The sequence below is a fragment of the Ambystoma mexicanum genome, chromosome 3p, assembly GCF_040938575.1.
Source record: "Ambystoma mexicanum isolate Mex_15411 chromosome 3p, UKY_AmexF1_1, whole genome shotgun sequence".
NCBI classification, from domain to species: Eukaryota; Metazoa; Chordata; class Amphibia; order Caudata; family Ambystomatidae; genus Ambystoma; species Ambystoma mexicanum.
The window spans coordinates 876,310,406-876,329,086 of NC_090925.1; the positions used below are offsets into that span (position 1 = coordinate 876,310,406).

The 18,681-nt window shown below is 47.5% G+C and overlaps 1 protein-coding gene across 1 annotated transcript in view; it reads left to right on the forward strand.

Annotated features, from left to right (window-relative positions):
• Window positions 1-18,348, forward strand: part of LOC138581046 (coronin-1A-like) — a 170,789-nt gene extending 152,441 nt beyond the window's left edge. The window contains exon 11 of the mRNA XM_069652073.1: window positions 14,540-18,348. Within this exon, the coding sequence (XP_069508174.1) occupies window positions 14,540-14,644 (105 nt within the window). The 3' untranslated portion in view covers window positions 14,645-18,348. The remainder of the gene's footprint in view (window positions 1-14,539) is intronic.
• Window positions 18,349-18,681: the final 333 nt, after the last annotated feature.

Consider the following 18,681-nt stretch of genomic DNA (forward strand, 5'->3'; position numbering starts at 1 on the left):
GATTCATTTTTACCGGGTCCGCCAAGGTCGGAATTACCCGGTTATTGCCCTTTTCTGGGACCCGGTAAAAAATCATTACCGGCGGCAGCCGTGCCCTTAATAAGGGCACTGCTACCTCCTAGGTCGTAATGAGGCCCAATGACTTCATACCTTAATTCCTTAATTAGGTTAACAAAGTCATTTATTTTCAAGCTTCCTACCCCTTCGCCAGGAACAAATAGAATACGCTTTTGGAAAAACAGGACAATTTAAACAGACACCAATGGAATTCCTTATCTGTTTGTGTCTGTGTTTCTGATTTGTGGTACCTTCACAGAGAGGTCTGCATTTCAGAAGCTGACCCCAATTCTTGCAGTCAGAAAGATTTAAACGCAGAGAAAGGGCTCCAACAAACCGCAACACAGGAAGCGCGTCAACGAACCAAGAAACGAACCAGCGTTCGTGAGTACGTATCACATTCCATGTCGATGGAAGATAGCCGCAGGCACGGCCACCCACCTGCACACACCCGCAGTCATATGCTACTTGAAGACACATCGCACAACAACCCTGCCATTAGAATGCAGCTAAGTCCCAAGACAGAAATTCCGTCTAGCTGGGCACATTATCAATCTCCTGAACTTGCATACTTTCCCGACAACCTCACAGCACCCATCCACAACCCAGCTTGACATAGGTCCCTAGTGGGAACTTCCCCCCCCCCCACCACCTCTTATGGGCTAAATGCAGACACAAATTCTTATCAACCCTGACCAACCTCTCATACAACGGAGTTTAGTCCCCCAAGACGTTCACCTACAGCGCTTTGAGGCCATACCAATGGGAATAGGTGCTAGTCAAATGCCATATTACATTATATTACACTGCAAACTACATGTGGGCAGTGAAGAGAAAGAAAAACTGTTAGGTTGCTCTCAGAAAGGTATGATGGGTGAGGTAGTGTCAGTCATGGTAGGTGCAGATCTATTGAACACCAATCGGTCTGAGTCAGTTGTCTGTACTGTACATCCCAACTGAGTCTGTTTCCCGCCATGCCTACCTACTTATAACCTACAGATAGGAAACACAGTTGTTCACTTAATGGATAATTACATTTCAAACATAAGTCAGACTTTTGGTCACATTTTCAGTGACTGCCTCTAAAAGGTTGCCCGGGTTGAAAGGCGGGGAGAAAAACAAGACAAAACACCACCCTCCAGGCTGTAAAAAAGGTTAGTACCACATGGTCAGTTCTTTGAGTGCGGCAGCATCACAAAGAAACAGGTCCATGTGTTAATATCCCTGCAAAAATATTGCCATACAAGAATGGCCCCCGTTTTTGTGACAATATTAAGCCATTGACACCCACGCAACCCCCATATTTTTCTTAATGGAGCGGGGGACACCCCTGCAGCCGCTGCTCCCATTTACCCCATAAATGATCCCCACCAATAATATGGCCTATGGCGTTTCCCGGTGACCATATATAAGGCAATAATATTGGTGGGGATAATATTACCTGATACCAAAGAAAGAATATCAGAAATACGTAGCTTCCGGCCGTACATCTCAGGATGATGACTTCCTCTAGGGCTGCGGGCTTGAGACCATTGATCAGAGTGGCCCAATGGATCACAAAAAGTGGCTGTCAGAATAGAATATGCAAGTGAGCTACTCGATGCCATGCCGACGCGCCTAACAGAGATGTGGCAGCAAGAGCCATAGAAAGAGAGGGCAGAGTCCACATATTCACACAAGGAAGAAACAGCTCCTTCCAGACAGTCGCTCAGTTCTGGGCGCAGAAGAGTTCAAGGGGGTTTAGAAAATCCTGGATGAATGCATGACAAACAAAGCAAAGGAGTAGGTGAGCAGAGCTCAGCATACAAGGCCAGTGATTGGAGCATATAGGCAGGAGAAGACGCCAAGGCAAACAAGCAGAGCATTCAGCAACCAGAGTATGGCATTCAAGGCCAATAGCCAAAGCAAAGAATCATTGAGAAAAACTACAAACAAACAACACGGTGGAACGGACACTCGTTTAGGGCCAACTCGCCATACCTGTTATTTCACTTTACCCCGGTATCCAGAAGCACCAGTCGGTGGGATGCGCTATGATGTCAGCATACGAGATCCTGCAGCGCATTGTCTCATGGGAAGTGTAGTGCATCTCTAGCTTCATGGCAACTGCCCATGTTGATTGAGGACTATTGGGTACCGCCTTTATTGTGAGCACGATGTGACAAGAAGGCCTGTAGGGAGGGGAACAATTAGCCCGGTGCTGGGTTTTTGAATTGTTACGGCTGGTGTGACAAGTCTGGGTTCAAATACCATATCGAGTTTGTGTTTCTCCACCCAATTAGGAAAGGGCAGAGTCTGACATGGAACAGGTGCACTCACGGGCACGGCTGATTGGGCTGCAATTTAGTGAGTCTGGCAATGTACCATTGCCAGAGGTCCAGGGAGGATGGGGGTGCAAGTGCTGTGTCAGTTAGGTGCCAGTGACGAGCTTTAGAAAGGCTGATAAAAAAGAGTACAGTCTGGATAGTGTGACCCCTGAATCTCCATGAATGGAAAGAATGGCATTTTGTTGCTTGCGATAGTGATTCATAAAGCCACTATTTATTTATTTATTTATTTGTGCCTTTAATGCAGCGCACAAAACCCTCGGGCATCTATGCACTAGTTACATTAAGAGAAAAAAAGAATGGGGAGGGAGAGAAAAGAGAGGGGGATCCATCAGGATGAGTGACGAGTCTTGGGAGGAGCTGTGTTAGTTGAATAGCCAGGTCTTTAGTGCGGAAGGTCTAGTAGGCTGGTTATTTTTGGAGGGCTGGTGGGAGATTGTCCCAAAGTTTAGCAGCTGCGACCGGGAAGCTCGTGCCCCCCATCGAGAGGCCACTGAAGTAGGGGACCTCGAGGAGGTGAGAGTTCACAGATCTGAGAGGTCGGGAGAGAGAGTATTTCTCCACACATGGTGAGAGGTAGGTCGGGCTGTGTTAGAAAGGCATCGGTGGACTAAGGAAAGTGTTTTAAATTGGATCCTTTCGCAGATGGGTAGTCTGTATGCATCTCTCCTGGCTTCTGAGATGTGGTCAAATTTGGAGAAACCTATGGCTGCTCTGAATAGATTGTAGTTTGTTCAAGTTGCGCTTGGAGGTGCCGGTGAATAAGGCATTGCAATAGTCAAGCTTGGCTCCGGTGATGGCTCTTGCAATAGAGCGGTGGTTGGGTGTGGAATGGAAGGGCTTAATGGCGTAGAGCAGTTTGGCGTGTCGGCTCCTGATGAGGCAATAGAGTTCACCTGCCGTGAGAGGTCGAGGGTTAAGTCCAGGAATACACACTTAGGATTTTGGCTGCAGAAGAGGTGGGGATTTGGTTTCTGTTGATGGTAAACTCCTTGTATTCTGGGTCTATGTTGCATAGCGTGGAGTGGGAGCCGACGATGAGGATTTCGGTTTTATCGTCATTGAGGCATAGTAGGTGAGATGCCATCCAGTTTTGTACGACTTCATACACAGAGTTGATGGTGGCTGACTCCTGAGCATATGAACCAGAAAGGGGGATAAAGAGCTGACGAGGTCAAGGTGGTCTAAGAGGGGTTTTGTATAAATGTTGTTAAGAGTGAGGGAGAGGCAGGAACCTTGGGGAACTCCGCAGGTGACAACACTGGGTGCAGCAGAAAAGTAATCATTGAATACTCGTGAGAATCTCTCGGCTAGGAAAGATTTCATCCAGTTGGTGTCTGATGTGGAGACGTTGGCTGTAGAGGCAAGTTGGGAGCAGAGAGTTTGGTGGTCTACCAAGTCAAATGCTGCAAAGAGGTCCACCATCATCAGGAGGGCAAGTTTGCCAGTGTACTTGGTGGCATCGAGTTGAATTTTCAGGTCAAGTAAGGCAGTTTCTGTTCCGTGCTTGGGGCGGAAGCCTGATTGGCAGACACCCAAGATATTATTCTCCTCAGGGTAATGTTGAACCTGGATGTAGGCTACGCGGTCCAGGATCTTCAGGAGGTAGGGTTCCGTAATAATGGGGCAATAGTTTGAAGGTATGGAGGGGTCAAGGGAGGGCTTCTTGAGCAGCGGCAGGACCCATGCTTCCTTTAGGGAGGTTGGCACCGAGTTGGAGGCGAAGAGAGCATTAATGATGGCCAAGATGATTGGAGTAAGTGTCTCAGCACAGTTTTTGATAATTGGGGCAGTGCAGGTATCACCTTTGCAGCAAGAGGGTTTGACACTATTGATGATCTTGGTGACTTTATGGACTGAGGCAAGGTGGAAGTTGAAAGGGGCGCACGCGTGGGTCGGTAAAGCGCTGGGGGCTGTGGGTGATGGTTGTTGTTTGGAAAGGATTTTTTCAGTCCACTGTCAGGTCTGGCTTGGGAGGGGAGGGAGTGTCTTGCTCCCGGAGGATCATGAATAGTTCCAGGGAGTTGGATTTGGCGTTACTGATCCTGGAGTTGTAGCTGCTGGCTTTTGCAGTGTGGATCTCCTTTCTGTAGTCTTTGGCCAGGGAGGTGAAGAGGGTTTTGGAGGCCGGGTGTTTTTGTTTCTCAAAGCCCGCTCAGAGGCACGCTTTTTGCCATGAGCTTTGAAAAGCTCATCTGTGAACCAGACGTTTTTTAGTCAGGGTTTGGCTTTCTGATGTTTGAGTGGGGCAAGCGTGTCGACTGACTGAGCAATGGTTTTATTGTAGATGTCGACCAGAGCTACTGGGTTTGTCACTGAGGTTGGCGATGAGCGAGGGTATCAAGTAGCGGGGTGAGGTTGATGTTGTTGAGATTTTGTGTGCAGTGGGCCAGGCCTTCTGGTTTGGAAAGTTGAACCGGACTGGGGCATTCATAATGATGGGATATTGAAGGTAATGGTGTGTTGGTCAGACCATGGGCAAGGAGAGGTGACGGAGTTGGTGATGTTGCAATTGAGGTCACTGATCCAGTCATGGGTGCGGCCTTGATCATAGGTGGGCTCAAGGGATCATTGCGTGAAGCCAGCTTGGTTGAGTTCATGGCTACGCTGGTGGCAAGGGTGTCTGCGTGATTGTTGAGGCCCCGATGGATTATGATTTTTGAGTTGGGCTTAATGGAGGAGAAGATGTTTTGAAGTAGGTTGTCCTCGAAGGTGAGGCTGGAGCCAGGAGTGCAGTAAATGAGGAGGATGGTAATGGAAATTGTAGGCGATGCATAGAGCTTGGCGAGTAGGGATTTGCAGTTAGGAATGGCTTTGGTGTGCGTAGCTCTGATGGGGAGGTCGTTTTTGAAAATGAGAGCGATGCTGCCTCCTGTTTTAGGGGATCTGTCACATCTTAGGATGCGTATCCCGGAGGAATGGTGATGGAAAGGGTTGGGCCTGCAGCTGGGTGTAGCCAGGTTTCAGTTATGGCAAGTAGTCGAGGTTGTTGGAATTTATGAGGTCATGGATTTCAGCTGCGTGAGCCGGGACTGATCTGGAATTGATTAAGGCATAATTGATGGGTTTGTGGGTTGGTCGTGCGCATTTGCGTTGGGTAGCACGTAGCGGACGTGGATCGAGCAGCATGCTCTGCAGACCTGCAGAATGTCTGTTAAAGCCACCGCCCAATGTCTTTAAAAGTCTATATGGATTTGTATTCACCACACAAACTTGATAGACCCCTCTGAATACACATTGTGCAAGTTTCAAACAAGTGGATATATAACACAATGAGGTACTAGTATTACTGACCATTACTAAACAACTGGTCTTTCTTAATATGGCAGAACAATGTTCATTTAATCAACAAGAAGCGAATACCATGATATTATACAAAATAGAATTTTTATTCAAAAGAGTATGTTAAGATAAAACATATATATTTCAATGAACCAAAGTGACATGTGCACCCCAATAAAGTGACTTGTGCATTATCAACGTACTCTGCCGACTTTGATTTGTGATAAAAAAACATACAATAACGCTAACAGATTTACAATGTATCATGATGTTATTCATGCTACAATTTCTTATCTTGATGCAGCTTGTATTATACAAAACCCTGAAAAGCGGCTTTTATATGATCTTAGTCCATTGATATCAAGCTATTATAATATGTCTTCAAGCATGTTACCCAACATGTTTCGTTCCCTCTAAACTGGTTGGTTTTAGTGTGGGAATTTCTTCAGGGGATTTTTATCATCTCAGTAGCGTTAGCAATTTAAAAAAAATGTTTAGCAAGGTGTTAGTCATATACTCGTTCAGCAATTACAAGTTCTTGGTAAACGATCAAAATCAGTCTTTGAATTTGCCTGAAACACAATGTAAAACAGCCTAGATTAGTGCTGTACCAATTATTCTAATGTAAATTCATCTCAGAAATAAATAATTAGATTACTGTGTACCACCGGTCTCTTATTAGTGAAATACTGGTGCATCAAGTGCCTATTGATTAGGCCTTTACCTAGGAGCAAAAATAAAACAGATATCCTTACTTGGGGACTAGCCGTCCATCCCACTAAATTAAAGCTTTATTATAAAACGTATACCTCAATATAGCAGGGCGGCCAGTACTTACTGGTCTTGTGTCCAAATATGCAAGGTATTATTGGCAGCTGCCCCAGAGTGTCTTTGATAAATAAGCTGGGGATACGAGAAGAAGGAACAAAAGGGAAATCCAGATTCAGATACACATTGGGTTTTTATCCTAGTTTGTCCATTCTCGACCACCATTTACTTTGCCATTGTTGGAACCTTAACTCACCCTTTTGTTTTGTATTCTTGTAAATGTGTTGTGTTTTGTTTGTAGGTAATGCTGCCCTGATTGCACTTCCCCCTTCCATCTCCCTGGCACTTCTCCCTCCTTTCCTCTCTCTGCACTTTATGTTGTTGCACTTGCACGATCCGAATGACACAAGGCCTAGTAAGATTTCTTGTCTTGTCCTCCCTCTAGCTTCCCCCCCCGGCTCGAAAATGTCCTTTAAGGTGGATGCTTGTCATTACACCCCTCCTAGCTTCTTCACAGGGCTCGTGTCATCCTTTAAGTCGGAAGGCCCAAAGCTGAGGAGAGTGTTACCGGAAACAGAAATGTCCTTGGTTTGGTTCAGAGACTCTCTGGCACTTCCCACGTAGGAAGCTTGCTTGCGCAGCCTAGCTGGGCATGCTGTGTGCTGGCTGGATACCGTTTCTGGAGCTGCTGGAGGGTCCTCTGGATTCAGTATCTCCCTCTGTCCGCTGGAAGATATTGAGGGAAGGGATCTTGCTTCTCTCTCTGGAAATCCTGGCGTTCATTCACTCATGGAAGCTGTAAGGCAGACTCTACCTTCAGCCAGGGTCCAAATGAGTTCTTCTTGTTACTCCTTGCAAAGTCTTCAGATGATCTGCCCAAAAGAAGGGTTCAACCCTCTTTTAAAGCCAAATGGGCCACAGTGATTGGTGTAGGCTAAGCCTACCTTAATGAACCAATCCTGGGTCTTCACCAACAATCTCCTAGATGCGTGAGGTCATAACCAGAGTGCTTTGCAAAAGAAAAGTCAAAGGGGTGAAAACATGTAATACTAAGTCCCACCCATCTTCCAGTCTGTTGTGGATAAAGGGTCTCTCTGGTTAATTGAGCTCTCTGTGGTTCCTGATTAAAGTGGCAGGTTTCCCTTGAAGCTGTCGCTAGACCAGACCTTTGGTCGCCGCTAAACCACATACTCGCACCTTCTGAATGGGGTCCCCCTGCGGGATGACTACTGTAAATAGATTGTCCAAGACATGATAGGTCACTGTCCTTGATACTGAGAGGCATGAGCTGGCTTCAGATTTACACAGTGCATATCAAAGGTTGCTGGGGTTTCCTGTCTCCCTTGTACACCTCTGCAGCTAGGCCCCATGTGGGCCTGTTTGATGTATACTCCATTAGAGTGTTAATTATGTTAATTGCTGCCACCATCTGCAGAGGGTAAACAGACAGACAGGGTGGATCCATGGAGCCTTTGATAGTTAATTAGTCTGGCCATGGCAGGAGGAGGTTTTTGCCCTCACCCTTCTGAGAGACAAGGTGTAATCCTGACTGTCATATCCCAACTAAATATGACAGGGGGAATGCGCCTGTAGTCTTTGTCCACCCAGAGTACACAGGTCTATGTGTATGTTGTGCAGTGAGCATTGGAACATGTGTACAGATTAGCCCAACACATTTTCTGGAGGCTGATCTACCATCATTCAATTTCATATAAAATTTCAAAAAAGCCCAGGTGAGCGCACACCCACCATGCGGATGGCAGAATTAGTTACAAGCACCTATGCAGAAGTGTTTCCAGACGCCACAAGACAAAACAATGGGGGGCAGGGGGACATTAAAAAAAAAGATAAAACAACAATTATGGTAATATTGGCCTTGTATCAATCCTACCGTACAAGGACAAAGGTGATAAGTGCAGGGGAGGGAGGAGTAGGGGACAAGATGGGAGAGGGTGAAGGGCCACAGCGGGGGGCCCAAAGGAGTGAGCAAATGCTGAGGGAGGCCAACAAGGGCAAGTTCCAGGGGAAAAAGCGGGAAGGGCAGATAAATGCGATGGACAGGATGGATCAGATTCGGGCTAGTCCGGGGAAGGGTGCATGCGGGCAGGTGCTGGTATGGGATGCTGGAGGAGACTGGTCAGTTGTGGTCTGGTCCCTGTAAGACTCAGGAGAGACCAGGCACCATCGCAGCAGCAGAGGGACATTCGCACGGGAGGGGGAGAGAAATGAAGAGGAGAAAAGGAACATTTTGAGAAGTTTCTGGAATTTAAGAAGATCTGGTTCAAGTCTGAGGGAGGCATGGACAGTGTTCTAATGGGAGGAACCTGCTGAGTAAAGGGATCTCCCTCCCACTCTCTGCTTGGAGAAATGTCTGACCTGCAGAGAGTTCGAGCTAGAGGACCGAAGAACTTTAGCAGAGAGGTATTTAGGAAGAGAAAGCTGGATGTAGAGAGGTCCCAGTCCCTATACAGCCTTGTGGTTGATGCAAAGTGTCTTGAATTTGATCCTTGGGATCACCAGGAGCCAGTGGAGAGATTTTAGGGCATGAGTGATGCGGTCCCTGGGCTTGAGGCCAAGGATAAGTCTTGCAGCCCTATTCTGGATTAATTGAAGGGGGCTAAGGGAGGAAAGAGGCAGATTGATGAAGAGGCTGTAGCAGTAGTCCAGCCGAGAGATAACCAGAGCTCTGGAGACATTGATCTTACTGGGAAGGTGAGGAAAGGGGCAATGCCTCTGACGAGGTGGAGCTTAAAATTGTACTTGGCAAGGTTCATGATGTGTGGAGAGAAAAAGAGAGAGGAGTCAAAGATGACCCCATGGTGTTTTGCCTCACAAGAGGATGAGGGGAGGGGGCCCAAGGAAGGTGGCAAAAGAGTGGGGGGGAGCAGCGAACAGGCATCCCAATAAGAAGGCTCTCTGTCTTACTGGCATTAAGGCAGAGATCATTGGCAGAGCACCATGCTTGAATAGCAGTCAGGCAGTCTGGTATGAGACAATAAGGAGAGGAGAAGGAGGAAGGAAGCTTAAAGGAGAGCTGTGTGTCATTAGCATAACACTGAAAATGAGGAGAGAAGGTGGAGATTGGGTGGGCCAGAGGGGCTAGGTAGATGTTGAAGAGCCATGGGGAGAGGCTAGAGCCCTGAGGGATGCCACATGTAGAAAGTGAGGTGAAGGAGAGGAAGGGGCCCATTTGCATTTGCGAGGGTCAGTTTGAAAGGAAGGAGGTCAACCATGCCAGCGCCTGGTCCGTAATGCCTAGGGTATCATGGAGATGATTTATGAGGATGGAGTGATTGCCTGTGCCAAAGGCAGAAGAGCAATTGAGGAGGTTCAGAACAGAGGGAGAGTTAGAATCTATGTTTGAGAGCAGGTCTTCACGGGTGTTCAGGAGAGCAGTTTCCATGCCTCTGGGTGCTCTGAAGCCAGACTGATGTTCATGGAGGCAGCCAGCTGCTTTGGTGTGGAGGATCAGTTGGGAGATGACCAGCTTCTCCATGAGTTTGCCCAAGAAAGAGGTGATAGAGATAAGGTGATACTTAGCCGGGCAAGAAGGGTGAGTAGATGGCTTTTTTAGGAGAGGGTGCACAAGACAGTGCTTGAGGGGTTGTGGAAAGGAGCCAGTGGGAAAGGAATGGTAACGGAGGTCAGCCAAGGCTGGGGCAAGAGAGGTGGTGTTGTCCTTGATGGTTTTGGAAGAACAGGGGAGCACCTGTTTGGAGAAGACTTTCATAGAACTGACTACTCTCTGGTGCAATGGAAGAGAGAAGGAGGAGAGTAGGAGGGACTGGGGTGCCAAGGGAGGCAAGAGAAGAAGGGTGTTGGTAGGGGCTGGGAGGGAGGAGGATAGGAGGAGACTGCAGTAGGATTGTCAAGTTCCTTGCAGATTTTAAAGAGTTCAGCCATGTTATTGGTGGCCCCAGTAATACGGGCTTGGACATGTGCTCTCTTCTTTGAGCAGATGGCGAGACGAGTCAAAGTCATACCAAGAGTTGCATTTTGAGACATATTTTATGCGGATGCTCATGACAGGGGCAAGGATGTCCAAGGTGTTAGAGATAGAGAGATGGAGGTTAGCCAGAGCAGAGTCAGAAGCAGAGTCGAATGCAAGGGCAGGGGAGGCAGATGCAGCGACTGACACACGCTTCATCAGTCGAATGACGGAGAAGTAGACTGGCAGTGTGGGCAGAGGCATCATAAGGGGACAGGGGAGCTCAATGTGGGAGGAGAGGAGTGAGTGGTCAGACCAGGAGGGGGGTAGTTAGAGGGTTGAGAGAGAGAGAGGTATCTTTTGAGTTTAAAGCGTCCGAGGTGTGCCCAGCACAGTCGGTTGGACCAGAGGGAAGAATAATAAGGGAGAGGGTGTCACAAAGAGTACAGTGGCCAAGTCTGGAGAGTCAAGATGGATGTTATTTTCCCCAAGGAAGAGAAGTTTGGGGGGGAGGAGGCAAGAAGGAACGGACTTCTGGCTTTTTTTCAGTGGTTCTTTGATTACTCTGCAACCTACCCCCCACACGGCTGCCCATCTTGCACCTCTGCAATGGTCTCATTCCTTGGGATCCTTGGATCTTGTCTTCCCCTATTATGAACACCTTCTAGCTCCTCAAAGCTCCACATGAGCTCATACCTCCAGCTGTCCACACTGATCCACCAGATGTAGAGTGCATCTGCTGCAGAGTTTTTGTCTCTTCCTGTGCAGTCTTCCTCTCTTGTCCTCTCCTTCTTCAGCCTCTACTATGCCTTCTTCCTTTCCTCCCTCTTGCTGTCCCTTTCCCGATGTGTGTTTCATACTCTTCCTGTCTCCTCCTGTATTCTCACCCCCTAATTCTGTTTGTGGGATACTCCCCTCTACCTTCCCTCCGATTCGTTCACCATCTTTCCTCCCCTCATCTTCTTCCTTGTCGTGGGGCACTTTCTTTTCTGTCCTTTTCCTGGCCTCCTAAGTTCCTCTTTTAATATCCCTTCGAGTCTTGATCTTCCCAATCGTTACAGTCTTTCTCTCCCCAACCTCCTTGTGATGTTTTCCAACTTCTCCTAAACGAAGCTTTCTGCTTTCCTTCAATGTACCTCCTAATCCTTCTGTTACTGTCTCTGCTCCAGCCACCTCCAAAGGAATATCTTCCTTGCCTCCATCATGACCCTTCTCCTTGCGTCCACTATCTCTAAACACCCACATTACCCTGTCCCTCTGCTTGCTTTTTGTGTTCTCCCAACTCCACCTCTGGGGATAATCTATGGGCTATAGAGCTCAGGTGTGTGTGTTGTCCCATCCCTGGGTTTACCATTGAGCCTAGCATCCTCCAGAATGTTCTAGACAAGCCCCTTTTCTCTCTGCGGATAGAACCATCCTATCTTGGATTTTCAGACTGTGTGAGCGGTTGTGGGGGTTCTTCAGACATTGTCCAATCCCTCCGCTTTCTTCTCTTGCCATTCCTGACCCAGGCCGTAAGGTGTTTGTGAGTGGGGAGTTACGGTTTGCGAGTCCAAACACGTGAGCAAGTTGGTTTGGGTGTGGGGCTCGCAAACGTCTGCTAGTACAGTGCGCCTTTGGAAATCTCGGTCCTATGGATTTGGTTCCATGCAGGTGTCACTCCTGCATCCACCGCCCACCCGAGAGGCTTAAATAACCGCTTTAAAGGTGGCCATATTGACAGTTCGGCTCACGTGACAAGCGTCTTCAAGGCTTATAGGTGAGGGTCAAGTAAACCAGTGCATCTTCATTATGCCATCGCTGGGTCCTGCATCACATAGCGGCTGAACGTTTTTGGCCTCTTAGTCACCCTAGCCATAACCCCAAGAGCAAGACAGTGCACACTGCCCCAAATCTCGAAGTCATTAGCATCTCTAAATGTATTCTCCCTATTGCGAGTTGTAATGTGCTTTCTTCCTGCCTTGTCTGCTGTGCTTGAATGGTGATGTTATATGAGTTCTTAGAGTGGAATGGGGTGTGAGTGCAGAGGGTTCTATGTGTGACATTTGGAGAGAGAGGTTGGCTGTGATAAGGGGTGTGCCGGTGGATGTTCCAGAATGTACTGGAGTCCTGCGTAACCTGTGGGGCTTACCTATTCTGTACTGCAACAATAAAGAAGCTTTTCTTTTGTACTGGCGGCTCCTGGTCACCTGTTGATGATTTAAGAGTGGTGGAAAGTGGAACTGGTTGGATGGTGCAAAGCGTGATTGGTGCAGTGGATATGAGTATATTGCACTTCGATTTAAGTAACTCTTCAGGCATTTTTGGGGAGGTGGGTTTGATCCTCAAGAGGACATGATTTGCTTGGCAATGGAGCTTGGAATACAACATGGCAAAGTGGAGGAAAAGATTAACAGCTTTTAGTGCTGCTCCAGATTAAATACACCGGAGACATTACAACTATGTTCTAGCTACTGACTCGAGGTTGTGACCATTTGTGCCCATTGCTGGGACTGTCATGTATTGGAATTTAGGGTGTGCAACCATACTTTATATTGTGATGTGGGCCTGTGTTATTAGTGAGTGTAACTTTGTGACAGAATGCATGGCGTGGCCTCTGTTAAAAGTGAGAAGATAGTGCACAGTGGTATGCAGCATAGACGAAAACGTAATGCACCAATTGGTAAAGATGTGTTATGTGTAAAATTTGCAGAGGAGCAACCGAATATTGCAAATGTTAGGATTGGACTATGGACTTGCTGAGCTTATTCAAGAAGCCATGTTTACCTATGTCTTTAAATGCCTACTTATTGAGTTGGTGGAGGTGCATGCTGTGTGTGTTTGGTATGTATCATTAATGGACGGGACCAAGTTGGCCACTGCGTACTGTGGTCGTGGCCTATCAAACTACAAGCCCGGGTGAGGGCGGTAGCATTAAGTGTTGATATAGGGGCGTGCATGGTTGTTGAGAATGTGGGCTATGCACTGCCTACGCACCACTCTCAGGTGTGGTGTTTTACACCATTGGTTAGTTAGGAGACGCGTTGGACACTGGTCTTTAGTTATTGTGGTGTCGGACACCATTTGTGAAGATGACGCAGTAGACGGAGTGCACCAGGTGACTGGGTCACATGAGGTTTTAGTGCTTGCACAGTGGATGTGTGAGGCTGTAGGAATGTCGTAGGAACGTCAGAGGTTTTTTGTGGCATCCCACTGTTTGTTTGTTTGTTTGTTTATTTATTTATATTGCACACCAAACCCAGAGGTATCTGGGCGCATTACACATAAGTATCACTTTTCAGTTGCAATAGGGATAGTTCCAGTTATTATATGCAAGTTTCCGTTTTTAGGTTGCAGATAGAAATAATGGCAGTTATGGACACAAGGATACTGCAGGAGGCAGACGATATATATCATGCTTTAGATACAGCACAGTTTACATAGCAAGACACAAAGTAATGCAGTGTTAGGGCCTCCATACGTGTCCTACACTGCATCATATGTCCTGGTGCCAAGCCAGCTTTTGGTATTTTTCCTAAAGCTAAGGAATGACTGGTCTGTTCTCAGAGAGGTCGGAAGTGAGTTCCATAACTGGGCAGCCATAACAGGGAAGCTACTACAACCTGCTTTTTTCAATTTAAATCTGGGAACTATAAGGCAGAAAGAAGTGGCGAACCTCGTTGGGCGTGTTGATTATTTTTTGACAATTATTTCTATTAAATATATCGAGGCAGGGGGTTATTTAGTCATTTATGGGTGAAGGGAGACAGTTTTGAATTGCATTCTGTCCTTGATAGAGAGCCAGTTGTTTTTTCATCTAGCCTCCGAGATATGTTGTCTCCTGGGAATACTTAAGGCCATTTTCAGTGCATTATTTTGAAGTATTTGAATCTTGTTGATGATGTATTTGCTAGCACCTAAGTAGAGGCTATTACAATAAGCAAGTTTAGAGAGAATTAAGGCTCTCGCTAAGGTGGCGCAACTTTCGGCGGAAAGCAATGGTGTACAGGCCTGTATCAACTTGCAAGTATAAGCTGTGGCTGAGGCAGCAGCATTAAGGCAAAGGAGGTAAAAACCTTAGGTTTCTACCTAGACTCAACTCTCAACTTGAGAAAACAAGTTAATGCTCTCCTGCTTTCCTGTTGTGAGATATTTCTCTGCTTGGCTGACCTGTTTATCCGATTTTCTCTCCACCCAGGACCCCGCTCTGGAGAAGTTGACCGAGGAGATCAAGCATCTGAAGGCAACTGTGAAAGAGCAAGATCGACGCATTGCAGAGCTGGAGGAACGAGTCGGGAAATAGAGACACCTTTGATAGGAAAAAAGATACATATACACAGAGAGAATTTTAATTTTTGAAAAAACACATTTTGTTTTAAAGCCAAATAACTGCTGTGGAATAATGGTTGTCTGAGTGTGCCAGCTCAGCTACGCCTAAAATGAAGCAGTGATTTTGTACTCCTGGGTCACAGACTGTTCACCGGACAGTCAACGTGACATTGGCATATTTAAAGGGACATGCAGCTATCTCATCCAAACTTGAGTCTGTCGCCATGTGACAAGCAGGCGCTGAGAAACACAAGAAACGTTCCCGCCACCCCTATCTAACTTTTGTAGCCCTTCAGCTGCCTGATGGTTGAGGGTTGGCAGGTGACGGTTAGTTGCAACCAATTGTGTGAATGCTGAGCACCCTGCCAAGACCTCTACCCTTGTAATTGGAGTTGCAAGCAACTGCGCCGCTAGTACCTCTTCCATGGGACTTCCACTGTGCCCACAGCCTCTGCTTCCTGAAATATTCTGCAATCACTTTGCCGCCGCCACCACCACCACCCTGGTACACATCATTGCTTTCCAAGCTTGCCCAAGCTATTTCATTCCTAAAGAGAATCATTTTCAATTAAGCCTCCAACATGTATAACCAGTGGCTCCTCATTCCTACCTCCTACGCTGCCATTTCACACTGAACCAACCGCACCAAGTTCCTAACATTGTATGGAATCAAGTACAAAGACTAGTTTCACATCTAACTGCCATGTTGGAAGAACAAAACAGACCACTCCCCTTCACCAAAGAAAGCGGAAGTGACTTGATCTGACGTGCACGCATCCACGCAATCATCTTCAGAAAGTCTCCCGTCATTCGGGCAATTCCGACCTCTATCGTGAGCCGGAAGAGAAAGCAGACACAGCTGTGGAACTGGAATTCACAATAGTCTCTGGATCGGCTACCCTACCTGAACTCTTTGTGTCAAGGATTGCCCTCTTGCCAAACCTTGCTTTCTTCCATTCAGGGCAGCAGAAATCATCTCCTCCGGGAAAGGTGCTGAGAGTGGAGCAGGGCTGCATGGAAGCACTGTTCTGACGCGGTTAGTGCACACATCCTAACAGAGAATGCGTCCAAACTGCTTTGCTGTCAAACATATCGCCTAACAGTATTAGCTGCAGAGAGCCAGCTGTAAGTTGCCCTATGATGTACTTTGCCCCCCCCCCCTCCTGGCTGTGGGTTTTGCGTGTTCTGAGACATCACCTTGCTCCCCAAATCTCTCCCTGCTCAGTGCCATTTAAAGTACAGATTTAGCACTGTCAATGCAAGAGATCAAAAGGTGGAGAGCAAGCAATACTTATGTAGTTATAATTAGCTATTTTGTAACACGCTTAATAACGCGCGGACCCGGGGATCGAACCTGTGTTGTTCCACGTCAACTTGTTTCCAAGGCGAACCTGTGTTGTTCCAGTCAATTTGCTTCCAAGGCGAGCGCGTTGCCTCTGGGCTATCCTCTGAGACGAGGGGTGTTGCAAGTGATGTGCATTAAGTGGTGGCGTGTTACAAGCTTCCTTAACACTTGCACACACAACCCTTCCTGCACTCCAATTCCCATGTCCTCGTACTCATAAAATTAGTCTTATAATGAAAACATCGAGCTTTCAGAATCAAAGATGGGAGGCAGCGTCTCATCCCGTCTTGCGATGCGCCAAACTCCAGTCTGATGGGGGTGGAGGTAGGCAGTGGCGTCGCTGGGCCCCCCTCTGAAATCCTGCCACCACCCCTTGTGCCCCCCCCCTACCTAAGGCTAGCAGTGACTGTGTTCCCTGTTCGTGGTGTTATTTGTGAGACTCACTAAGGCAAATGTCGGCATATCACATGGCAAATACTCCCCTTTTGTCTGAAAGCTAGCAGTGATCTTGGTATGCATTCGGGCATCAGTCTGAAAATGAGCAGGAGCCACTTCTCAGGTGTTGCTGCCCGGTTTCTACACAGCGACCTCCATAGTGTGCAGAGAGGCTTGCAGGCCCTCCAATCAGAATGTAGCCACAAAGCTGTGAATTATGGGCCCTTAGTCACTGAATAGTTCAGTGGGGCGTGGGTAGTTGGTGTGCACAAAAGCATCTCTGCAGGAGTGATTGTGACGTCACACATTACCTTTCATAGGCGCCCCCCCCCCCACACTTTTGTCTTTGGCCCCCTCTGTGCCCCTCCTAAATTTGATTCCTGGCGACGCCACTGGAGGCAGGTTAGAACAGAGGCAGCAAGCATCTTCCGCCGAGGCGAGGATGCGCAATGCATGAGTGAGATCCCTCCACAGAACAAAACAAAATAGTGCACCATGTGTTGCCACAGCTGATGCCTCGTCAACAAGGTCACCCTCACCGGTGTCATTCACCGCAGCCATTAAGGTAGCAAACATTGTGGACTCCCTGGGGACACCGCAGGGAAATTAAATTAAATGACATTTGAACTGGCAGACCTCACCAATAAGTGTGTAAAAACCTCCTACATGCGTGAAACTAAGACTAATGAGTAACTGCTAAATATCACTCAACCAATTTAATAGCAGGAGTTTCATTTGCAACCCCTAAACGTTGTCAAACTATCAGAGTGCCACAGAACATTGCTCCCAGTTTCTAGAAACTGTTCATTTGAATTCTTGGGGCCTGATTCATGGAATATTTTGCACGGTGCAAAGGGACTTTTTGCAAAGCAAAGTCACTTTGCCCGGCAAAAGTACACTTGCACTGTTCCATGAATCAGGGTGTTGCTGGCAGTGCAAAGTCAGTTTGCACCAGTGAAAAGTCACTTTGCACCCTGCAAAAAATTCCATGAATCCTTGGTCTCTAGAGAAAACAGCCAAATTTAAAACATTATAGGAGTTTCAATTGCGAACCACGAAGGACATGCGTGGTTACCATCGTTTTTAGCAAATTGTAGTTTTCTTTTTTAAATTCCAAGATTTTGGTGCAGTCACAAGGGATGATATTAAAAAAGCATTACATCCCGTCTAGCCCCAAATGTACAACGCCTCGTCTCAGAATGAATATCTCGACCCAAAAAAAACAACAATAACATAACATGTCAACTCTGTGTATCATCGAGAGACCTAGAAGACAATATATAATCGGGTTGACCCTGGCATCTCCTTGCTTCCAAAAGGGGCTGTACCATTCACCCAGCATTCTGTGTTGCATTAAACCTTAGAGGGAAGGAGCAGTGGCGAAGCCTGTGAATTGCAGCAGGGAATAAAGGCCCATAGACGATCGCTTAGCCCTTCTTCTATCAGTCTCAACCGCGTGATCTTGGGCAGATTGCTTGCCCCTTCTCTGTACACAGCCATCAGGCAGGGAAGAGATGCGGCCTGTGACAGTGCCATGTGAATGCAATGCACAGAGTGGCAATGTGCCCCCGGGGGCTGGTTTGGGGGCGCGTGCAGCAGGAACAGAGCCAGGCCACTGTGCAGAATCCACACGAGGACAATAGTGACTGGAATCATTGCAGGTACCCCCAGGTGAAGACCGGACACTGTGCAGCACTTGAGCTATGTGGCAACATGGCGGACACAGGTTTCTTTTTGTGTGTTGGGTGTGCCCGCCGTACAATCCGTGTGAGGGGAGGTCGTCTTCTTGGTTGCCAGGTGCGTATCTGATTCTGCAGGGGTGCTCACCGGCCCTTCATGCCCAGTACCAGTCTCAGGAAAGAATGCTTGCATCAATAAAGCTTATCTGGAGAAAAGAATCCGGCTCCTCGCTTTTGTATCCGCCGGTGTTGTGGAAAGGTTACAAGGTTGTTGGCGCCCAGACCTGTAGGGCGCGCACGTATGCTCTTTGCAGAGTCGCCTTATGTGACCCCGTAGGGTCCTGACACGGACTCATCGCGAACAGCAAGCAGAGAAGCGGCGTGGTCAATTTGAAAACATTTTGGTACAAAAAAGACAGACACATTTCGATGAAAAAGTATTGTGCCACTCAAAGAATTCAATGGTAGGGTGGGCTATGGGGGTTGGAATTGACTTCTACAGCAGCAGCGTGGGTGGGGGCACATTGGGGGAAGAGTCAAGGGCCCCCAAGC